General features: G+C 48.7%; 1 protein-coding gene across 7 annotated transcripts; it reads right to left on the reverse strand.

The window, feature by feature from the left end:
- Window positions 1-4170: 4170 nt before the first annotated feature.
- NEFL (neurofilament light chain) lies at window positions 4171-22453 on the reverse strand. Of its 7 annotated transcripts, none has more exons than XM_086865523.1 (7): window positions 22426-22453; window positions 13360-13406; window positions 9399-9562; window positions 7991-9326; window positions 6541-6665; window positions 5450-5766; window positions 4171-4734 (listed from the first exon to the last, which is right to left on the reverse strand). In XM_086865523.1, the coding sequence occupies exons 4-7, from the start codon at window positions 9212-9214 to the stop codon at window positions 4556-4558; spliced, it is 1845 nt and encodes a 614-aa protein (XP_086721649.1). In that variant the 5' UTR covers window positions 9215-9326; window positions 9399-9562; window positions 13360-13406; window positions 22426-22453; the 3' UTR covers window positions 4171-4555. The 7 variants fall into 7 exon arrangements, with proteins under 7 accessions (XP_086721649.1, XP_086721645.1, XP_086721646.1 ...); XM_086865519.1 differs by having other exon boundaries at window positions 9399-12848; window positions 12902-13406; window positions 22426-22452; XM_086865520.1 differs by having other exon boundaries at window positions 9399-12538; window positions 22426-22449.
- Between the last annotated feature and the right edge of the window lie 1878 nt (window positions 22454-24331).

Raw genomic sequence — 24331 nt, forward strand, 5'->3', positions numbered from 1 at the left:
AGATAAGGCTTTCAAATAAATCAGGGTGTCTTTGTGGAGCCAACCAAAGGATGTTTCTCCTGCTGCTATCAATAATGGGAATCTGTGCTCCACAGCTTGGCTGCTGAGTGATGTTTAATTAAAGCAGAATTAAAAAATTACATGGCAGCTCATCTGTGGTCATGTGTGGTGTGACACAAAAATAACTTTACCTTTAGGAATAAGGAGTTCAGCACTCCCCTATTTTTGGTATCTGCACCAAACTGGGTTAAAACACAAGGTGCCCAAAGGTTTGTGAGAATTGAAAGTGTTTTCCCCTTGGATTTAAACAAAATTTTCAAGAGAACACCATGACTAAACCAGCAACCAATATTTAATGTGGAATTATGCATGTGCTTCCAGGTAAGTTCTAGAAGCCACTAAAATGTCCCAAACTGCAAAACCCCTCCCTCAGAACTGAAATTTAGGAATCTTCAGCATGGAGAGGAAGGGTCACCTTGCACCGTGGATTCAATGCTGGTGTCTGCAAGAGCTTCAGGAACATTTAATGTGTGCAGGTGGGATCCCAGCCCGGCTATTTTTCATGCTAGGATTCCTTTCCAGCTTCTTCCTCTTCAGTCCTGGTAGGACACAGCTCCAGGGACCCCCAAAATGGTGATTTGGGTGGGTTTGTTCCTGCTTGCACTTGGGGAATCCAGGATTGCAGCTGGACCAACCCCAGGGTGCATCCATTCCCTGGATGGTTTTGGGAGGCAAACTCTTGGCATGATGTGTTTCACAACATCTTCACTTCCCCCCTTACCCACCCAAAATATCTCACAGTTTGTACTTGTCACCCACAACTGTATTTTCCCCCCTGCTCTAACACACTGGATTTGTGAATTTAGCCCATTTCCCACTGCAGATGTTCCCAGCAAATCCTGAGAGGAACAAGCAAGTGGTTAACACATTTCTAAATGTTTATAAATCCGTAAGAACTGATTAATATTTAATGGTGCCAAGAGGTTTTGTCTGCTGACATCTGCAATCAAACAGTTTCAAAAGAGAGCACAATTCCCGGGCAGAGAAGCATAAATAGCATGTTATTTGCCTGTTCTGCACCAATTACTCCTCCAGACTGCACAGAACCAGTGAAGGGAATAATTATTTTCAGACAGAGAAGTTCATTAAACAATAAAAAAAAAATCCATGAAGGGAAAAATAATAATTTAAAGGAATTTACAATGAAGACTTCTGCATTTTTTAAGGTGGGATATTCAGACCACTGTGACTTCAGGAGCTGGAGGGCTCTAAACCAGGTTCTTTTTCCTGTGCTGGGTTGTGGAGATGCCACAGTTATTTTACAGCATCCCAGAACAAAATTCCAGGTGGGAACAAACTGGGAAGCATTACAAAACACAAATAGGATGTATTTGCCAGGGAGCTGAGTCAGGCACCAGAATTTTCTCCAGTCATCAGGGCTTGTGCTCTCCCCATTCGCATGTGGGCTTTATTCCTGCTTTTTCACCATTAAAGTCTCCTTAACTAAACCAGGAAGGCAGCAAATGATGATTTGTTAATTATTTAGTTATTAGAAGGTGAATTTCTGGGATGTGGAGGTTCTGTACAGGTGTTCCCCTTGCTGAGGGGTGGGGGTGTGTGTGCATCTCATGGAGAGCATCCAGCACCTCCCTGGGTGCTCCCTGGGGTGAGATCTCAGCCTGAGCCAGACCCAAAGAGCAGGAAAAGCCCCCAGGACCCTTCTGGCTTGGCAGAGGTGAAGCTGCTTCTGCAGCTGCAACTCTGGTGAAAGTTCCTCCCAAGCCTCCCTGTGCCAGCTCGTACTGCATTGCGTCAAAAGCAGCGCCTGGATTTCCCAAGGTGGGGTGAGTGCTGGAAGCAGGATCCACCCCACAGCCCTGGGAGCAGCTGGGAACCTGTGAACCCAAAATCCAGCCCAGGCTCCCTCCCAGCAGCCTGGGCAGCAGGGCTGGGGGCCCCAGCGGATGCTCGTTGCAGAGTCAGCCCTGCTGCAGCTCCTGCTGGGGCTGACTCAGCCCTGCGGAGCTGCAATGCATTAAAAATAACCAAGGGAGCAGGGATCAGCCTGGGAACGGCAGCAGGAGAGAAAGGAGAGCTGCTGGAGCTCTGCAGGTGCTGCTCTGGAGCAGCACTGGCTGCACAGGGAGCTTTGCTTCCCAAAACAGAGTGATGCAAAGGGCTGAGGGAAGGAGGAGTTAGTCAGCAAGAAAAAGTTGTGAAAGAGGACAAAAATTTGGGTTTTGAAGAGTTAAAGGAGGTCAGAGTGCTTAGAGAAAGGCAGAATTTGATATATCATGGAATGGTTTGAGTTGGAAGGGACCTTAAAGCTCATCCAGTGCTACCCCTGCCATGGGCAGGGACAGCTCCCACTGTCCCAGGGTACTCCAAACCCCATCCAGCCTGGCCTTGGGCACTTCCAGGGCTCCTGGAGCAGCCACAGCTTCTCTGGGAATTCTATCTCTGCCCCTCAAGATCCTCTAAACAAAGAATTCCTTCCCAATATCCCATCTAAACCTCCTCCCTGTCAGTTTGAAGCGGTCCCCCCTTGTCCTGCCCCCCTACCCCTGGTCAGTGCTCTCTCCAGCCCAGCTCTCCAGCTCTGCTCTACCCTTAATGCTCCTGATGGGCTCTGGCCAGGGCTGGAAAAGGACTTTTGTCCCCAGGAGCAGCCCCTCTGTCCCTGGCTGGCCAGGCACCCTTCCTGCTGGCAGCTCCCCAGAGGCAGCGCTTGTTTCTGAGAACTAGCTCTCATTTCTTATCTCTGAGCAGCAGCCCCAACAGTCTGCCTGGGGCAGCTGGAGCTGGCACACCCCGGAGCAGCTCCCCTCCATCCCCCCACAGCTCTGAAAGCTCTCTGCAGAGAGCACTGCAAGCTCCCCCAGCTCTCCTCGCCACTACCCTGGAGAGGGAAAAGGAATTCTGCTTTGTAACAACAGCTCGCCATTGTCACAGGGAGAAAAAGCTCCCATTAAAAGCAGGAGGGAAATGTGGAAGGAAATATTTCAAGAGGTGCTGTCGAAGGAAGTGAAATTATTTTACTTGTTTTCCTTCTGGTTCTCAAAAGCATCAAAATCACAGGAAAGAAGGGAAAAAAAGATTGGAGATGGCACTGGGACTCTGTGAGCTACTGAAATTACTGCTTTTCTGAGTGGTTTCACCAAGCTTCTTTTTCTTTCTCTTGCTGCTTGGGAATGTGAAAGAAAATAATAATTTAAAGTGCTTACTTCATTCATCATAATCTTTTTTATCACCCTTTAAACACTGAAAAGGGAAATGCTTTTGGTACCCCCCCTAAAACTTGTAAAGAAAAGAGATTTCCTTTCTCTCTGGACAAAGCTGTTGAGGAGAACACAAATCAACTGATGCCACATCATCAATGCATAAAATCAAGTTACCCCGCAATCCTGTGCAAAAATTCACCCAGACAAATCTTTCTGTAAAGTTTAGTGCAGCCACTAATGCCTAAATTTGAACTCAAATTCCCATGGGTTTATTTTATTGAAACCGGATTAATTTGCAGCATTTGCCCAGTGCTTACCCTTACAAGGTTTAATTTTACATATCAGCTTTAGGTAATTGAACATTGACAGGCTCAGAGCATAGGACACTGCTTGTGGAATGGCCAGGCTGTGCTGCTATTCAGATGCTCCTTTTTTTATGCATTTTTTAAGCTCAGTTAAAGCTTTAAAAGGCCCTGGGAAATTCTCAGAAGAAAATGAGTCTCTGCAGCCCAGAGAAGGTTGATTTCAGACAGCACCTGAGGGAGGCAGCTCCTTCCCCCACCCCATCCATCCTTCTAACTGCTCAGCATGGTTTGATTTTAATGTTATTTTGGAAGATATTCTTTGCACCCTCAGTTGTTCTTCCCTCTCCCCACTGACCCCCCAGACACCAAACAACCTCTGCCACAATTTAACAGCCACATTTGCTTCTCCCCTCTGCATCGGTTTGATGAAATTCGTGTTTTTCAGAAGGGAGCTGGTGCTTGTTGCACCCTCAGCCAGTGAGACCCATGCCAGCCACCACCACACCCCAGGGTATTTTTGTAAAATGTGTTAAACTTTACACCCCCAAGAGATTTTTCCCACTTCTCATTCACAAGACGAGTGGAACAAACCCCTTTATCTACCTTTTAAGGGCATCAGTGACACAGGACAAGCACGAGGAATCTGTGTAAGCATTTCTGAACTTTATTGACTGCTTTATTGCACGTACTTAATGAAGCCTCCATCATTTCCCCCACCCACCGTTTCCAGAATTACTTGTAAATGCAAGTTAAAGGTAACCTTTCATTCCCACCACTTATTCCCCGCCCCCCCCCCATTTTTAAATGTTAAGATTCTGGGTCACCCAGGGAAGACGAAAGCCCTGAACTCATACGTGGAACCATGCGGCACTCGGGGAGCAAGCCTTGGGTGCTCTACAAGCAAACTCAGACTCTGCACAGGGAGAAACATCATAATCATGAACTGGAACCTCAGTGGTCACTGAATTAAATAGGTGAGACTGCAGCTGGAGCTCAGTCAGTCGCTTCTGATGGAGAGCTGCCCTCAGCTCAAGCCTTCTTCTTGCCTTCGCTCTCTTCTTTTCCTGCCACTTCTTTCTCTTCCTTCTCCTCCTCACCAGCTTCCTCAGCAGCTTCCTGGGACTCCTCCCCTTCTTCTGCTGCTGTTTCTTCCCCTTCTCCTTCCTCTTCCTCACCCTCTTTGGCTTCTTCTGATTCCTCCTTAGCACCTTTGAAGGACAGCAAGGTATTTCACATCCAGATACAATTCCTGATCCCAGTTCAGTAGGAATCCCCTCCAACCCCAGGCACCTCTGGCCAGCTATAGAAAAACTGCACAACCAATTTCTCCTGGATTTCAGGGGGAGTGAAACACTTCATAAATCATGACCTTGAAAAATACCAGTTCTGGACTCAGTGCTTAAAGCCTTATCCAAAGACTTGAATTATCTTTCACTGCTCTCCAATTGGCTCTCTAGCTGTAATTTCACTGTAATTAAACTTCATATTAATGAACCCCTCGTAGTTCAGTGGCCACCAATGTCTTGCAGAGAAGCAATGTTGCCATGCACTGAACCCAGTAATTCCAGCCCCACACATCAGCTGATGTTCCCTTTATCTCAGGCTGCTCCCTGGGAATTCATATTTAGCTCAGGATGTCCTTGATCCTTCTTTTTGAGGATGTCTGTAACACCTGAACATTATCACTGGGGTTTTTGGAAACCTATAATCTGCCTGATTTGAACACTTGACCTTATCTTCCATTCAATATTCAGACTTTCCTGGTAAATTCCATGCGCTTAACCCCACCATCCTTTGGCTCATGGGAGTAGAAAAGGAAAGAGCTTTAATCATTAGATTTAATAACTGGGATTTTTTTGGGTTTATCCTATCGGAGCAGGGTGCAGCATGAATTAAAGGGGTCTAAAAGTAACTCTTAAGTACCTTCCTCCTCTTCTTCAGCCTCTTCGCCTGCTTCTTCCTCGCCTTCCTCTTTCTCTTCCTCCTCACCCTCTTCTGCAGGAGCTGCCTTGGCTTCTCCTGCTTTAGCAGCCTCGATGGTTTCCTCGATTTCAATCTGCTCCTCCTGGACATGGCTGGAATAGTAGGTGGGGAAGGAGCGGGTGGTCATCAGGTATGAGCTGGACTGGAGGCCGCTGTAGGCGGACCTGCCAAAGGTGGGGGCACTCTGGCTGTAGCCACTGGTGATGCTGCCCACACTGGTGAAGCTCAGCCGGGTCTCCTCCCCTTCCAGCAGTTTCCTAGCAGGGAGAAAATAAAAGCAAGGAGAGAGGAGTTGGTTGTGCTGCATCAGGACTCAGCATCATGAGCCCTGCAGACCGCACGTGTGGTTATTTGTTAAGGGCTTGTTTCACACTATGCGCCACTGCTACACTATTTCCTTGGAATAATTCCTTCAGATGCATCCACTGTGGATGAATTAACACTTTTCCTTGTTGGAAGGAACAGGAAAACCTTTCTAGACCCAGGTCCTTCTGGCAGGTGAAGCTAGAGGTGTATTTTGCCACCCTCGCACAACCCAGTGTGGCTGGAACAATTTGCTGCTGAGCTGGCAGACAAGGTTTGGAGCTGCTCTTCCCAGTATTCCCCCTTGTGGCTCCCACAGAAATTCTGTTCTAGCATTGAAATCTCTCAGTATCTGAGACAAAACATCACAGTGATTTAGCAGCAATTCTACTGGAAAATATTTATTTTGTAGATTTGCAAATTAGAAAAAAAAGAATCCCTGTTCTTGAGGGATTTCCCATTTTGAGAATGAGCCGCTGGTATTGAGGAATTCCAGTGATACAAAATCTCTTTCCTAAGTACAGAACAAGTACTTTTATCTGTAAGGATGGAGAACTGAGATCTTTTATTGCCAAGCTAAAAATTCTGTGCGCACATAGAGAGGAGCTGATTAAACTCTGCCACAAATCTATAAAAATTTCTGCTGGGGGAATGATAAATAACCTGAATTGTCCTGGAGAATGGAAACTGCTCTGAGTTCTAGCTCATTAGAACATCCCCCACCATACCTATAAGCTGCAATTTCGATGTCCAGGGCCATTTTCACATTGAGCAGGTCCTGATATTCCTTCAAGTACCGAGCCATCTCGCTCTTTGTGGTTCTCAGCTCATTCTCCAATTTGTTGATTGTATCCTGTTGGATGGAACAATATTGACAGCGTAAAATTCTGTTCTCTCAAGTCTAGCAATAATCACAAGGATTTTTTCCAACCCTTTTAACTTAATCTTGCTCTAGCACACAGACACTGCACAGCTCCCACTCCACCCTCAGCCAAAAAGAATCATTTAACACCTTCCTGGCAGGTTTTCTACTCCACATTATTCCAGCCCAATTCAACACACAGAACTCAATTTTCTGGTACCCAAGTGCTAAAGCATCTGTGAAATTTGTGTATTGTTTCATTTGGATTTTGGCCTTTTAAGAGCTTTTTCTAATTTTAGTTTAGGGATATCCATTGATGATCCTTGCAGGTCCCTTCCAACTTGGGATATTCTATGATTCCATGATTTTTAGGGACAGTATAGTTCAGGCTGTATCAGTACATGGACACATGATATTGGGATTTTTCAGGGGCATTTTGCATTCTGATTTTACAACACCTCACACTTTAGACAAGCAGTACCAGAAGCAAAGTCCCATCTCTGGGGTGATTTTGGTAATTCAGGTCCTGATTTGTCTCTGTATTTCCACACCATATCCTGCTTTATAGCTCTGTGGCATTCGGCACTGTGATTTTAGGATGCCTTTTCTGCAACACGGGCACAGCACAAACCGCGAGCTATGCCCCAGAAAACCCTCCCTGCAAACCTGATCCCCTCTTCTGTGAGACTCTGCAGACCCCAACTCCCCTCACCTGCGGAGCCCAGCAAACCCTGATCCCCTCACCTGCAGAACCCTTCAAACCCCAACGACCATCCCATCACCTGCAGAGCCCAGAAAACCCTGAAACCCCTCACCTGCAGAACCCTGTAAAACCTGACCTCTGTCACCTGCAGAGCCCTTCAAATGCCATCATGTCATCACCTGCAGAGCCCTCCAAACCCCATCATCCCCTCACCTCCAGAACCCTCCAAACCCCATCATCCCCTCACCTCCAGAGCCCTCCAAACCCCATCATCCCCTCACCTGCAGAGCCCTCCAAACCCCATCATCCTCTCACCTCCAGAGCCCTCCAAACCCCATCATCCCCTCACCTGCAGAGCCCTCCAAACCCCATCGAGCCCTCCAAACCCCATCATCCCCTCACCTGCAGAACCCTCCAAACCCCATCATCCCCTCACCTGCAGAGCCCTGCAAACCCCATCGAGCCCTCCAAACCCCATCATCCCCTCACCTGCAGAGCCCTTCAAACCCCACCACCCCCGCATTTTCAGAGCCCTTAAAACCCCAACTTCTCCCGCCCTTCACATCCCATCACCCCCTCCCCTGAGGGACCCCTCCAGCCCCCACCCCCCCACCTGCAGCGCGGAGATATCCGCGCTCTGCTTCTCTTCCAGCTCCTGCAGCTGCTTCTCCAGCGCCTCGTTCATGCCGCGGGTGGCCTCGATCTCCAGCGTCTTGGCCTTGAGCAGGCGGCGGCTCTCGGACACCTCATCCTTGGCGGCGCGCACGGCGTCCGTGTTCTTGGCCGCGCTCTCGCTGAGGACGGTGAAGCGGCTGCGGAACCACTCCTCGGCGTTCTGCATGTTGCGCGCCGCCAGCTTCTCGTACTGAGCGCGGATGTCTCGCAGCGCTGCCGACAGGTCGGGCTTGGCCGACACGTCCATCTCCACGGACAGGTGAGCGTACTGGATCTGCGCCTGCAGCTCGGCCAGCTCCTCCTCGTGCACCTTCTTGAGGAAGGCCAGCTCGTCCAGCAGGCTGTCCACGCGTTTCTCCAGCTCCGCCCGCGCCAGCGCCGCCTCGTCCGCGCCCTTGCGCACCTCGAGCAGCCGCGCCTCGGCGTCCTCGCGGCTCAGCACCTCCTCCTCGTAGCGCGCCTGGAGCCCCCGCAGCGTCTCCTCCAGGCTCTCCCGCTCGCCCTGCAGCGCCTGCTTCTCGCTCGTCGCCTCCTCCGCGGCCAAGCGCAGCTCGCGGATCTCCTGCTCGTACAGCGCGCGGAAGCGGGAGGGCTCGGCGTGTTTCTGCCGCAGCACCAGCAGCTCGGCCTCCAGCACCTTGTTCTGCTGCTCCAGCTCGTGGACGCGCTCGATGAAGCAGGCGAAGCGGTCGTTGAGGTCCTGCAGCTGCGCTCGCTCCTGGCTGCGGATGGACTTGAGGTCGTTGCTGATGGCGGCCACCTGGCTCAGGTCCAGGCTGTCCACCGAGTGCAGCAGCGAGCCCGAGGCGCTGGAGGTGGCGTAGCTGCGGCGCACGGACACGGAGGACACAGGCGCGGACAGGCTGGAGTACGCGGAGCGCGCCGAGCTGAAGCCGCCGCCGCTGCGCACCGACACATGGATGCGCGGGCTGTCCGCGTAGCGCCGCTTGTAGGACGGGAAGAACGGGTCGTAGCCGTACGAGCTCATGGCCGCAGGGACTCCACCGGCTGCTCTGCGGCAGGCGCCGCCCGCACCCCGGTATTTATGGGCGGGGAGGGCAGGCGGAGCGGCCTCCGGGCGGGGACGGGGCGGGGACGGGGCACGGCGACATCGCCGCGGGGAGGTGATGCCGGCAGCGGTCCAGTGCCTCGCTGCTGTCATGCCCTGAGCAGCACGGGCCGGAGCTCGCCCCGGTGATGCCTGGACAGCTCCGGGGATCACACAGTGAAACGATGCCTGGACAGCTCCGGGGATCACGACAGTGAAAGGATGCCTGGACAGCTCCGGGGATCACACAGTGAAAGGATGCCTGGACAGCTCCGGGGATCACACAGTGAAAGGATGCCTGGACAGCTCCGGGGATCACACAGTGAAAGGATGTCTGGACAGCTCCGGGGATCACACAGTGAAAGGATGCCTGGACAGCTCCGGGGATCACACAGTGAAAGGATGCCTGGACAGCTCCGGGGATCACACAGTGAAAGGATGTCTGGACAGCTCCGAGCATCCCTGCAGGACTGGGGGGCTGTGACCGGTCCGCTCTGAAGCGGCCCCGGCTCGGCTCCCCCTCAGGAGTCTCAGCTCTCCTTGGGCACAGCCTCGAACCCTCCTGGGGCATCTTTCGGCTCCCCCTCAGGCCCCAGTCTGCCCCTTTCAGATTCAGCTCCCCTCAGGTCTATCTGCACCCCCAACCCGCCCAGGCTGTGTTTAATACCCAGCTCTGCTTCTCCACAGCTGCCTTAGCTGAAGCTTCAGAATGTGCTGCAAGCCCCAGGTTGTGGCTGAGGTTTCCTCGGTGAGGTTGGGGGACACCCAGCCATGGCTGCAGCTCAGCACCCTCAGACATGTGTAAATAGCATATTTTTTTGCCTCCAGTTTGCAGTTTTCCCAAGGCATGAGAGCTCTCTGAGCCCCTGCATCCTCCCCACATCCTTTGTTACAAATGGTCCCTAATAACCAGGTAATTCTAGGATCATGGGACCCTGGAATGTTTTGGGTTGGGAGGCACCTTCAAACCCATCCAGTGCCACCCCTGCCATGGGCAGGGACACCTCCCACTGTCCAGGGTGCCCCAAGCCCCGTCCAACCTGGCCTGGGGCACTTCAGAGGGAGCCTGGCAGTGATGTTTGTCCTTTCATTACACGAAAGCAGAAGCAGACACAGGGCAGTTCTCAGTCCTGGCAGAACACACTGTTACCTGCTTCCTTGAGATTCCCTGGAGCCAAGTCTGTCTGAGACATGGATTGCAGGGACAGGACAGGATATTTATCCTTGTCTAGTCTGGCTAATACAGAGATTAAATTGGACAGCTGCATTGTAGCTACCTCTGGGCTATGCTATTACCACTGATTGGTTAGAACAAAGCAGTATTTATGTAGTAGAGATTTATCAGAGGTAAATTAGAGATGTGTTGAGCACAGACTGCATGGGAGGCTCAAAAAGACAATGAGAATTCACCTCTTGAAGTCAGGAGGTCAAATACACCACAAAACAGACTCTTCAGAGTTTTCTCCAGGAAGGAATGAAAGCCAGCACAGATTGGGGGACATTTATTAGACAGATATCACAAAAATGCTGAGGTGCTTCCCAAAGAAAGGTGAAAGATTTAGTAACATGTATGAATTAATGTGCGTGTCAGTAATTGCAGTGGTAATTGGGTATTTCAGGCACAAATAAATGTTTCTTTTATAGCAGCCTTTTAGGAAAGGTAGAGCAGGGTGGATTTAATGTATTTCCCACCAGGAACATCACCTGTTTTATGGCAGCTTCTCCATAAGTTTCAGGGTATTTAAATATGAGGATCATTGAGCTGTGAAGGGCAAAGGCCTCTCAGAGGTACTGAAGTCCCTGCTCATCCGAGCTCGTTCTGGGTAGAATCAACTGCACCAAGAGCTCATAAAGGCTTAAGTGTCACCTATATCCCAGCAGAGCTGCTGGGAGACTTTATTCTGCAAATCTACAGAGTCTTCCTGAAGATCAGTGCAGCTGCTCTCAGCAGCCAGCTCCTGCCTCGATTTTTATTCACCATTTGTTTTTTAAATTCCAGTCGTGGCTGCATTCATGCATGTCAGAGCAGTCATTCATGATCCAGAATATGCAAAGGAGAGCAGCACAGGTGAAATTTTCTGTGCTAATCTGTTTTATCTTTAGCAGAGATTGGGCTTGAAAGGGGAAGAAATAAGGAAGAGACACTGTAGAGAGGATTCACAGTGTGTTGGTCAGGGATTCAGGGAGCTCAGCTCCTGCAAACTGAAATACCTTGTTTCATGCCAATGGATTTATGCTAATCTGCCCTACAGCAGCCTGAGCACAAGATTTAATTATTAATGCTATGATTTATTATGCCATGTATTAATAAAGGAATGTACCTCAGCTTGTAAAAACCATCGTGCTTCAGATCCCAGCAAAACAAGCCTCGTACCTGTAGGCTGTTCATACTCCTTCTTACATGTTTTTTGAGTGGAAAACCCTTTGCTGTGTGCCAGGAGGATGGGGAGGAGGATTTGTCTGCAGACAGCCCTGCAGTGTGGCACCTCCGTGGAACTCAGGGTGAGGATGGAGCTTTGGTACTCCAAGGAAAAGAAAGCCACTCCTGAAGGCATCCTGCTCCCCAGACTTGTATTTCCAGGCACAGGGGAGTGCTGAGCGATTCCATCATTCCCTTTGTGTCCCTTTTGTTGCTTTCTGCCATAATGCAGAGGATAATCAAGGCCCTGGATGTGTTACTGTTAGAAAAATCAATATTGTGAGCAGGGGAAGGGGAGGAAGCAGGGCTGGTTCCAGCCAGGATGGAGTGGCCTGTGCCACTTGTCTCATTTGCAGCAGCTCATCCCTTTGGCCCTGGTGCAGCTGAAGCTGTTCCCTCACTGGTTTAACTGGGTGTGAGCGTCCCCAGGCCATCAACACTTCAGGCAGAGAATCCCAAAACCAGGTTCACTTCACAAAAACATTCCCTGGGTGACCTAAATAATGCAAATTGTTCTGAGGGATGATGCAGAAACGGAAAGGTGGCTGCTCCCCATCCCTGGCAGCGTCCAAGGCCAGCTTGGAGCAGCCTGGGATAGCGGGAGGTGTCCCTGCCCGTGTCAGTGGATGAATTTTGAGGTCCCTCCCAACCCAAACCATTCCAGGATTCCAAATCCCAGCGCTGCCCGAGGAGAAGCAGGAACTCCAGGGCAAAACATTCCTGCTCATTCCTTCACTGCTGCATCCATAAAAAACACATCCCGACCTGCAACCGGCATTTCCTCAAGGAAAACCTCAGACCTGAGCCCTGTGCTGGGGCCTCACTGAGCACCAGGAAATTACCTGAATGCACCCACTGAACTCTGGTGGGGTTTGCCTTTTTTTGCCTTTTTTAATCTAAGAATTTCCCATCAGGAACGTTTTGGGTGGAGCCTTCATTGGCTGCTGCTGCTTTTATTGCAGAAGCACAGAAGGAGCTGTTGTTTGTTTAGTTGGGATTTACACAGAAATCAAGCAGTCCTGAGTAAAAAAAAACAAAAAACAAAAAAACAAAAAGGGAAAAATTATTAGTTTTCCTTTTAAAAAAATTTCTTTCTACCACATAAAAGCCCAGCTCTGAGGGAGTCAGGAACTCCCACTGCTAAAAATGTTCAATAGCTCTGATGTCAGGTCTTATGTATTTGTCTAAAATTATATCAAAGTGTCTGGATGAGTTGAATTAAAACAGACAAAAGAAAATACTCTCTGATCTATTTTGATGAATTGGAACAAAATCTCACATTTTAGGAATTCCTCTTCCTATATTCCAAACACTCCTTTTAACACAACACTCACAGGAATTTCCAAACCAAAGTAGAATTTTGTCTGCAAGGACTGAACTACAGTCTCTGGGAGACTCAGAAGAAATGCAAGTAAGTGTTTACTTTCTTTCCTTTGAAGCACTATTTGCTTTGTTGGTGCCAGATATAGCAAGAGCCTGGGCATTTCACATGATTTTATTGTTTACACCAATTTCTGCTCACAGTAGCAGCAATTTGCTCACTTTGAGTTCATTCTGTCTCTTGATTACAGGAGCTGGAGGAAGCAGGCAGCCAATTCTTTCATCTGAGCTCTACCAGGGAACGCTTAATTAGAAGATTCATTAATTAGGTTTGTTTACTTGTTGGATCAGGCCTGCAAACTAGGCCGCAACATCTGATGGCAGAACCCAGAGTTAGTTCTTATCTCCCAGAATCAATTAAATTAATGTCCTTTTGGTTCCAGCAATTAAACACCAACTGAGAGGGTTTTGAGCCAAATCCTGGAGTGGTTTGAGTGGAAGGGACCTTTAAAAAACCCACCTTTTTCCACCCTCTGCCATGCGCAGGTCACCTTCCTCCAGCCCAGGCTGTTCCAGCCTGGCCTTGGGCACTCCTAGCGATGGGGCAGCTTCTCCAGACAAATAAAACTCCTGAAAAAAACCCCTCCCAACCTGTTTGAAAGGGGATAATTTATTAATTTGCAAGGTCTCATTGCTTTAATTTGGTTTCTGCCCACGTGAGGAGCAAGGGTTGGACCCAACAGGCTGCACCAGGAGCTGGGTTTAGGCTGGCCCTAACTTTAAACCTCACTGGAGTCCTCCACTTAAGGCCACCTTGTGATCTCAGTTGAGCTGAGCTTTGTTGTGCCCTAAAAAGCTGCTCTGGGAACCAGGCCCATCCCTGCTGTGAAGATTTCAGTGGTCTCTAGCAATAATTCTATTTTTGTGGTGTTGGTTAAGGGTTGGGTGCTGAAGGAACATGTGCTCAAGCAAGTGCAGCTGGTTCAACAGGAGAAATTTAATATCCCTCATGTTTTGGGAGTTGTAGCCTCATAGTAGCAGCAATAACCAGAGGGAAGCAGTGGAATATTCCCCTATTTTCCCATTTTTGCTGTGCCAGCTGAAGTAAGTCCTGTTGGTGACAGGATGAAGCAAGAAAACTGCATTTAGAACACAGCCTAATGCAGCCAGAGAGTCCATTTCCTTCTCAAAATTTTCCACTATGAATGAAAATAAAGATAAAACATGGGTCCAAAAGAGCATTTATTTGTGGGCTGCAGGGACAATTAAAAAGCAGAGGGATTTTAGAGTCGTGGTTTTATCTACAGGGAGCTGAAGCAGAGAATGCTCTTTGGTCACAGAAAGGGGATGAACAGCTGAGGTATACTTGCCCTATAATTCACTTATTTCAGTCTTTGGGATATTTTTCCCCCTTGCTGCAGAGGCAGCAATAAAATCCACGTGGGATGTTCCCAAGGCCACCCTGGGGTGAGTGAATCATCTCCCCCACTCTCATAAGTGAAAAGCATTTCTTGGGAAGATGTAAAAACCCCTTTATTTTGCAGCCTGGCACAAGCCACAGCCCATAAAACACTGATTTCAGGGAGAAATAAAGCTGGGAGAGCTGTGCTGCAGTGAGGTGGCTTGAGGCTGTGCTCAGCTCTGCAGGCTGTGAATAAAAATCCCCGAATTCTGCAGCCAAAAGCAGCAAACGTCCCCGCCCAGCCCTCCCTGCAGGCTGCACATTCCTGGTGCTGTCCTTAGGAAGTCCGGGCTGTCTGTGGGATGGAACAGGAACCACCTCCATCGCTCTGGGTTTATTTTAACATCATCACTTAATTGAAAGCTTTGCAGAGGTCTGCAAATACTCATCTCCATTTCAGCTGTTTCATCCCTGGCACTTCTCCTCCTGGAGAGAAAAGGGTTTTGCACCACTCTGAGGCAGAGATGAAATGATAAATTACCCAGCCTGGATGAGAGTCTCTCCCAGCAGAGGCTATTGGGAGGATCAGGGCTTTTATTGGCACTACTGATAAGTGAAGACAGTAGTAAGTGAAGTACTGATAAGTGAAGATAAGGAGTTGCTGGTTTTAATTTTTGCAATTTTTTTTTGAGGGAAAGATTTTTTAATATTATTATACAAAATATTTGTATATTATAATATGCAATATTAAATATATTTATATTATAATATGCAATTTTTTGGACAAATACTTCACTTACCTTTAAACTGCAGTTGGGTTTTCCCTTTTCTTTTTTCCCTTTAACATCTCTCTCTCTTAGTCCCTTCTATAACTCTTGATAAAAACTTAAATGGTAAAAATTTGAGTATTAAAACCTGTTTCAGACATTTTATTTGGATCCTTTAATCATGTTCACATCAATAAATCTTTACCAATTCTTTTCAGTTGTCTTGATCACCATAATTATATTTTTCTGGTTTGTTACATGTACATTCATTATTCTTCCCACAGTCTTTCCCCCTCTGTCCAATCCCATTCCCAGCGTGTTTCCTCTAGACTCAATTGATGCCAAAAGGAGTTCAGAGCCTGTTTTTCTGGAGAAGATCTTAAGGATATTCAGTATTTTTTTAGTATTCCAGCACTTGCATTGTGACAAGTTTAGACCCTTTAAAAGCCTTCAGGTCGGTAGAGATTACAGCATCAATTTGGCTTTTATAGAAATAAATTATATTATTGAAATAACAGGTCACTAGAATCACCTTGAATTTAGGGAACACCTGAATAGTTGTTTGAAGACCCCAAAGCTGGGTGGATGCTCTGAGTCTGCAGCTTTGGCTGCAGGAGGAGGAGGAGGTGTTTTGACAGCTCCTGCACAGCCAGGAGGGAGCAAAAGCACAGCCACAGGCAGGTGCAGGTGCCTTTTGGGGCTGTTTCCTCCAGGTGTGTGTGTGTGTGTGTAAGAGCAGGGTGTGAGCCAAGGGGAAGGGAGGAGTTATTCCTGACAGAAATGCAGCTGGTGAATAAAACACCAGGCAGCCACTGAGCTCAGAGGAGGGGAAAAAACCCAAAAACCAACAACCTCCTGCAGATTTCATTTGGGCTGGGCAAGAATGTCCAAATCTGGACTCTCTTGTGTCCAAATCACCCCTCGGGAGCTTGTCACGCCTGGAGCAGCCTGCACAGAGTTGGGAGATATTGTGGGAGGGGAAGGAAGAGAATGCAGCAAGGGTTAATCCTGGATTTGCAGGTCCCTGGGGAAAAACTGCAGGAATTTGGGGTTCTTCCAGTGCCTCCTTCTGGGAATTCTCCTCCAGGCAGCTGCGATCTGGGGGGGTAAGGGAGGGCAGAGAGAGCAGAAACTCCTTCTGCTGGACTTTTTGAGGGGAAAAGCTCCTGCAGGAGATCCAGTGTGTCAGGAGAGCTCCAGGGGCAGTGGAGTTGAATGTCCTTAGGGAGGAATGGCACATGGGAAAGAGGGATTTGGCCTTTTTCCAGTGGAAAAGGACGGGAAGCTCTCTTGCAGGAGCCCTTGCCAGTGCCCTCTGCTCTTTCCAAAGGCGGTGGTGGGAGCCAGGGATTTGTGGATGCTCTGAGGAAGAGGAAGAAAGGGTTGTGCAAGCCCTGCTGTCAGGAGGAGTCCAGTTTTGCTCCAGTTGCCTGTTCCTGCTCCCTCTGGAAAGCTTCAGGTCCAGCTCCTGGCAAAGGTTCAACGCTGCACCAGCTCGGAAGGGAGGGAGAGAGGAGGAGAGCCCTGCAGAAAGGAGGAGCTCTGGTGCTCCAGGCCACCTTTGAGCAGCAGCAGAGCTGCTGCAAGCTGGGGAAGGGCTGCAAAGAGCCCGCTTCCCTTTTCCAGCAGCAATTCCTTCTGTACCCCGACTTCCAGAGGGTTAAACAGGCTTTCAGCACCTGCAGGCCTCACCCTGAGAGCTGCACTTTGTGTTTTGTGCCACATAAAACTCGCCCCAACAAGGCGAAAAATGAGGCAAAAATGCTGCAGCATGAGGATTGGGATGTCCATGGGAGCAGAACAGTTTTGTCCCAAGGAAAAGGTTTGGATTTTAATGAGAGAAGGGGCCAGGTAAAATTGGATGAGGGGGAAAAAAATCTATTTACACCCCAAGTTGACAACAGTCAGGAGGAAGGTGTTAAACAAGAAATAGAGAGGTAGGATGGAAACAGATGGAAAATCAAGGTTTTGTAGAAGCCTTGTGGCTCCTCTCCCTTGCTCCTGACCCCTTTCCCAAGCACTGACACACGGCAGAGCCTGTGGCCACCAAGGGCTTCTCCACAGCACAGCCAGGCTGAAGGAGCTGGGCCTGTCTTGCAGCAGGAGCAGGAAGAGCCCCTTTCCCTGCTCTGGGATGGGGGTCCCTGCTCTGGGATGGGGGTCCCTGCTCTGGGATGGGGGTCCCTGCTCTGGGATAGGGGTCCCTGCTCTGGGATGGGGGTCCCTGCTCTGGGATAGGGGTCCCTGCTCTGGGATGGGGGTCCCTGCTCTGGGATAGGGGTCCCTGCTCTGGGATGGGGGTCCCTGCTCTGGGATAGGGGTCCCCACTCTGGGATAGGGGTCCCCACTCCAGGATGGGGTTCCCCACTCCGGGATGGAGTTCCCTGTTGTGGGTAGGGGTCCCCACTCCAGGATGGAGTTCCCTGTTGTGGGATGGGACTCCCCACTGTGCGATTGAGTTCCCTGCACTGGCATGAGGTTCCCCACTGTGGGAGGAGGTTCTCCACTGCCCTCACATCCCCGATAGCACAAACCCAGGTGTTTGTCCCACAGGCACCTTCCTGTGTTGCTGCTGCAGGAAAGCAGCCTCAGCTGTGGAGCTCTGGGAATTTGTCCCATTTCCCCCATTTTCTTTTTTTTTTTCTCTCCCATGACAATTATTAAACCAATTACAATTCTGTGGGAACTTGGAGGGGTGTAGGGCAAGAGGGATCAGCTGCTCTTGGTGAGTGGGAGGTGAAATGGCAGAGCAGGAGCGAGCAGGGTCCCAGGTAGGGTGGTGGGAGCTGTGAACATCCTGTCTCTGCTGGTGCCATCCCTGGAGCCAGACCCTGAGTTTCCCCGGGGTCACGGCTGGCTTTGGAGGGCACTGGTTTTGGCAGGGAGATTTTGGGGCAGGGGCAGAGCAGCTACCATGGGCAGGGGTCTGGTGTGGCCGGGGGTCTGTCCCGCAGGGATTGCCTCTGGAGAAGGGCAGGCGGTGCCCCAGCCCCGGTTTGCTGCAGAAGGAGGATGCTGAGGAGGAGGAAGATGCTGAGGAGGATGAGAATGCTGAGTCACTCCTGCAGCTCCTCCACCCAAGCCCTTCCTGCAGTGACAATGATGGAAACAGCTCATTCTTCTCCCACAATCTGACTTTTGTTTCTCTCTTCTCCTCTCAGTTCCCCCCACCTCTCCCAGGCCCAGTCAAAAGGAATCATTGCTTTAAAATAAAGATGTACGGCTGCAGCTGCCAGGAGGTGCTGCTGAATCCTTTCTCTCCCGGTAATGGATCTTCCCATTCCTCTGGAGAGCTGCAATAATCTTTGATGCACACAGAGAATGCTCCAGCAATTTTCTTCTTTAAAGGAGCCCTCCCGGGTACGGAATGAGTCAGCAGCGATTCTCCATCACTGACACTTCTTGGAAAAAGGGCTGGGCTGGGGAAAACTTGGGGTTTTTTTCATTTTTTGCAGGAATCAGCAGTAATAAAAAGCTCTCTGCTACTACTTTGCACTGCCTGCTGCACAGTTATTCCTTTAACCTATTTTTCCTCCAAGATTCCTGCAAAAGAGCTCAGTAAAAGTCTCAGAAATTGTCCAAATGTGCAGCTTTGGGGAAAAGGGGAAGGAGAAAGATGCATCTCTGTTATGGATACGACACTGTCTGTCACTACCTGTGCCTTGATCAGGGCGATTTTATTTTAAAATAAAATCCCTGGCGGTTTCAAGGTGCCAGGGAATGAACTTGGTCCCAAGGTTGGTGTCAGTGGGGATCTGTTCCTGTGGGTCAGGCCCTCCCTGGACAGGCGGTGTTACAGCTTTGACATGAGAGCAAATCTTCACCTGCTCCCAAAATCCAGACAGGAGCAGTTTTAGTACCAGCACCAGAGATATCTGGAGGGAATTCCCTGAGCACTTCCACAGCAGGGTAGGGACCTGAATTCAGCCCCGCTGTGACCCAAGGAATCGTAAATAGTGACTCAAATGAAAAATGAGAGGACAAAACCTGGCCCAGCTGCACTCCCCCAGAGCCCAGGTTTGTGATTTCCCTGGACTCGTTCCTGGATGTGGCGTAAGGCAGGGGGGCTCTCACCTGCTGCCCCAGACCTGCCCCACTTTGTCATGTACCAGAACAACCAGGAATAAGGAAATAAATTCCTGCTGAAGAGCCTGGAGATTCTATCCCATGTGCAGCTGCTGCAACATTTTTAATTCAATTTATTAACGGATATAGACATCAGCTCTATTAAATTATCTGCCCATGAGGGATGGAGGGACTAAGAGCAAATTCCATTTGGCCATGGGGGCAGATGAATGATGAGCAGAGACACAGCCCCCATTTGTGCTCACTCAGAGGGAAGGGGCTCAAAGGCACCTCTGTTATTCCTGGGGATGCGGGCTGGGATGGATATTCCTGATTTCAGCCTGGCTAGAGGAGGATCCTGCTGGGCTCAGTCCAAATTCAGTGAGGCTGAGCTGCCTTTGCACCCAGCAGGAATTGGGGTGTGGGTTGGAGCAGGAGAAAGCCATGCTGGGTTTTGGGGGTGCTGTTAGGGCAGTGCTGGGGCTGCCTGGGGAGGGTTTGGTGCACTGAAACCCCACACCTGCAAAAATCCATCAGCTGTCCTGTCTCCACTTCCCCAACACAGTCCCTTCCTGCCCAGAGAGCAAAACATCAGCTGTTCTCAGGCTGCTCTAATTTTATAATATAGTTTTATTCTATTTTATTCTCAAAAACTGGGAATAAATCCAGATTTATTGAGATTTTTTAGATAATTCTGATTTTTTAATTTTTTTTTTTTACCAGCAGAGCCACATTGCAGCTCCGAGAGCAAAACAAAATCAAGGGGTTCTCGGGCAAAAACTGGGAAAAAAAAAAATCCAGATTTATTGAAAATTTTTTTAGACAATTCAGATTATTTTTTCATACCAGCAGAGCCACATTCTGGCCCAGAGAGCAAAACAAAATCAAGGGGTTCTGAGGCTCCTCTAATTAATTCTTACCTCTCAAAAACTGTGAATAAAAGATTTATTGAGATATTTTTTTAGATAATTCAGATTAATTTTTTACCAGCACGCTATTTGATAATACTTTTTCCTCCAAATGCTTTTTATCCATTTCAGGCCTGACCCCTGACCTTGCTTTGCTTTTCAGAGCTGCTGTGTAGCTCCCATTATGTTTTCCTGGCCTAGAGCTAAACCCTGGTGAGCCTCCTGAGGATAAATAATGGATAGAACCAAGCAGGAAGGTGGCTAAAGAGAATTGCCTTCAGCCTCCTCATTTGGAATCCCTTTCAAAACTCCATTTCACCCCTGAGGCAAATCCCACCTGCAGTGCTTTGGGGAAAATTTGCTGATTTTCTGGGTCCATTGATGGAGTGTGCAGCTGCAGGCCCAAATCAGTCAATCAATCAATCAATCAATCAATTATCATCAATCAATCGATAGGATCAGGCTCTGCAGCTGATCAGTGCAGGTTTCAAGGCCTGCAGATCCCATTACAAGGGCTGCAGGCTGGGATTTGGCACGGAGATGGGATTGGGAATGAGCCAGGCTCTCCTGCTCCCTTTTGCTGGGAGGCCTCTCCTCAAAGCCCTTTTTGTGCCCTGGCTCTGGCACAACCAGGAATTTTGGGGGGGTTTTACCCTTCTGTTCCTTGCACAAAACAAAAGGAATTTCACCTGGACAAAACTGCTCCAGCTCTGCCTCCACTGATCAATATCCCTGCATGCAGGGATTGATTGAATTTGATTGATTGAATTGAATTGATTGAATTTTGACTGAATATCCACCAGCACATCCATTAACTCCCAGGATTCTGCTTGGTTCCCATCCTGGAGGCAAGGGTTGGGGAAGTGCAGCTGAGCAAGCCAGGGGATCTTTTACCAGCCACCCCCAGGGCTCATTTCCTTCCATTTGATGTGCAAAAATGTGCATTTTATTTTTGCCAACCAGCCTCTCTTTTGTCGCTTATTCCCATTCTCAGACGTGACATTTTGACATATCAATGTTTTTCTGGAGGCTCATCCCAGTGGAAAGATGATATTAAAAACTGAGGATGAAATATCCAGGTTTGGGGGAGTTTTGGAGGAGAACTCTACAAGCACTGATTCCCCCTGAGATATTGAGAAATTATGAGGCAAGTAAAGAATGGAAGATTTTCCCAGAGTGACACAAAGCAGTGAGGAAAGGCAGTTTGAACCTGGATGTTCTTCCCAGTTATCCCCTAATTACTGTCTTAATAATCTAATTTAATCTAATATTAAATAAATATCATCAAATGTTAAAATCATTAAATTAAAATAATATACAAAATAATTAAATTTTAATAGTATTAATATTTATATATGAATATATAATATATAAATATAAATATATATTTATTTTATATATTAATATTTTCTCATATATTATATAATATGTTTATTATTATATAGATGATGATGATGATGATGATGATGATGATGATTATTATTATTTCCCTTCTTAAATCCCATGTAATGACAAAGGAAATTCCTCATAATTCCATACAGGAAAACATCTCCAGTGCTGTGATCCCACCTATCAAGTGCTTCACTCCATCTTTACCCACATCATCCCCTAATAAATCCCTACATCCTGAAGGAGCCAAAGAAATTGGGAACCTTTTCTTGAATTCTCTGGACTTTTAATTAGGGACCCACCTTTAATTAGGGACACAAAGGTGCCTGAGTCTGTTACAATTCCACCCAGTTCAGGAGAATATTTTTGCTCCTGATTCCTCAAGCCAGCAGGAGTTTTCTGTGGAATGGGGACACACCTGTGCACCCCCATCTCCTCTGAGAGGGGCAGAAATGAAGAGAAACTTTTGGGGGTTTATGCCAAGTGCTTTTAAATCAGTAACAGCCATGGCTGGGCTCCACAGACATTAAAATAACCAAAATATCTGTTTATTTAGCACCTTGTTTCAGCTCAGGGATCCTTTTTCCTCCAAGCCCCAGTGTCCTCACACTGTTCCACAGCCAATGCTTCCTCCAGATCCCTCTTTCCCATTTCTAACAGATTTGTTCTTTCAAAACACAGAGCAGTGGCAGGAACTGTGGTGGGGAGAGAATCCTGACTCTGTAGCTGAGGAATTTTTATTTTAATGAGGGGGGGGTTCATGGACATGAAAGGAAAAGCTTTGCTGGAAGAGGGGGTTGGCTCTTCCTTCCCAGGCTGCTGAAAATTCCTCTTCTCACCCACACCTGCTTGGAGCCCTCCCAGTGTACATTGAATTCCAGCCTGATTTCTTACTGATCCTGGCATTAAAGAAAGGGAGCATCAGAGCCTGCAAAGCTATATAATGCTATGGGAAAAAATCAAGAATCATGGAATGGGTTGGGTTGGAATTGGATCTTAAATCCCATCCATTCCCACCCCTGCCATGGGCAGGGACAGCTCCCCCTGTCCCAGGCTGCTCCAGCCTGGCCTTGGGCACTTCCAGGGATCCAGGGGCAGCCCCAGCTCCTCTGGGAATTCCATCCCAGCCCCTGCCCACCCTCACAGGGAGGAATTCCTTCCAATATAAGAATCCTCCTATACAATTTAAATTTTTGTTACCAAGCACCAAATCCTGCTTATTTCCCTTCTATTTTAGCCACAGAGTCTTGTGTAAGGGGAGATTCAGGATGGAATTTTGCCTTTCATTTTTCTTGAGACCATTTTTGCCCAGCCTGGATTGCCACAGCTGCACAGTGACAGTGCCTGGGCTGTCTGGAGATCACCAGTGACAGCAGAACATGACACAGATAACAGCAAACAAAGTGACCTCGTGTATCCCGTGTGGCACTGCACCAAACCACTCTGTTCTGGCTTTTTTCCCTGCTTTTCCTCCTCTTCCTGCTTTTTTTTTTTTTTCCCCTCCATTATTCTTTAAATGTCCTTTATTCATCTCCAAAAGACTCCCAGCAAAGATTATTTATTTTGTGTAGTGCAAATTCACTCTTTCCCTACCACACTGCATTTTTTCCTTGTCCTGTGTGCTCCACACTTCCTGTTCCAGCCTCCTCAGGATCTTGACTTCATCCAGTTGCCATTTTAAATGGAATTACATCAAGCCATGAAGTTTCTTTGGGATTTTTTTTTTTTCCCCTGTTTGCTCCTTCAGGTCCTGGAAGGCCCCACTGAGGTCACCCCAAAGCTTCTCCTCTCCAGGCTGAACATTCCCAGCTCTCCCAGAAGAGCTGCTCCATCCCTGTGATCGCTCTGGAGCCTCGTCTGGGCTCTCTCCAGCAGCTCCAGCTCCTTCCAGCTCCTTCCAAGTCCTTCCAGCTCCTTCCAAGTCCTTCCAGCTCCTTCCAGGTCCTTTTTTCCTGCAGCTCCTGGGTAGCCCCACAGGTCTCAGCTGAGTGGGACCCAATGGAAGAACCTGGGATTGTTCCCATGGTTATTCTGGCCTGCCTGGGACACTCCTGCACTCCCTGTGCTCCCCTGTCACCCCAGCCTGCCTTGGCAGCGACAGCTGGGCTCACACACGGACCCAAAATGCCACCAAACCCCCTGCCAGGTTTTTATTTCTGCTGCTGGAGCTGCAGTGAACACAAGAGAGCCCTGATTGCTGCACCAGGCTCCTGCCCTGCCCTGTGCTGGAGGGCTCAGGGCCCCTCCTGCCGCTTCCCAGGGCATTGGTTTGGCTCCTTCCCTCCCTCACTGGGGATGTTTCACCCTTCCCTCACCCTGCCCTGCCTCTCCCCTGTTTCTTCTCTAGTGCAGGGGCTGGTTCTGTGGTGCATCCTCCTGTCCCTGCTGCACAGGCAGCAATAAATCCCAGAGCTCCTGGGCTGCCCTTCACAGGGCACTGAAGATAATCCTGCTCTGGTTCTGCCCAGGTTCAGATCGGTTCTGACCTCGGGGGCTGCTCTCACTCATGGTCTGTGCAGCTCTCCTGCAGCCAGTGACTGATCAGGCGTAGGGGACTGCAGAACATCCCGTGCAAGTTCCCTCAGATCCTGGCACTGGGATTTATCCAAGGGAGAGCAGCAATCCAAGTGAAATATTTGTGTGGAGTAGATGGGTTTATTCGGTGATCTGACACAGATTTTTATCCTGAAAAGAAATTCAGGTCAGCTGTGAAATTAAAAGTCAAAGACATTCCTTTAGGAGATGTTTCTCTGATTAACTTCAGCAAAGTTCTACTTTTGCTTCACTCCTCTGGCCAAAAATAAAAGAGAAAAGTCTTCTCTGAAGCAGAGCTGAATTTACAAAGAGGTGATTTTCCCCCCGAATCAGAGCCTGTGAGGGGATTACTGTGGAGCCTGTGCCTCAGTTTACCAGATAAACCAGCCAGGCTTGGGGAAATCGCAGAGTCATTCCTGCCTCAAA

Source organism: Cyanistes caeruleus, chromosome 29 (assembly GCF_971803275.1).
Source record: "Cyanistes caeruleus chromosome 29, bCyaCae1.hap1.1, whole genome shotgun sequence".
NCBI lineage: Eukaryota > Metazoa > Chordata > Aves > Passeriformes > Paridae > Cyanistes > Cyanistes caeruleus.

Coding starts and splice junctions, on each gene's coding strand:
- NEFL (XM_086865522.1), bottom strand. CDS start 9,671: ATGCCCCAGGAGGGTTCGAGGCTGTGCCCAAGGAGAGCTGAGACTCCT. Junction 9,254..9,398: donor TGATCCCCGGAGCTGTCCAG/GCATCCTTTCAC, acceptor GGAGCTGTCCAG/GCATCACCGGGGCGAGCTCC. Junction 6,666..7,990: donor CGGATATCTCCGCGCTGCAG/GTGGGGGGGTGG, acceptor TCCATCCAACAG/GATACAATCAACAAATTGGA.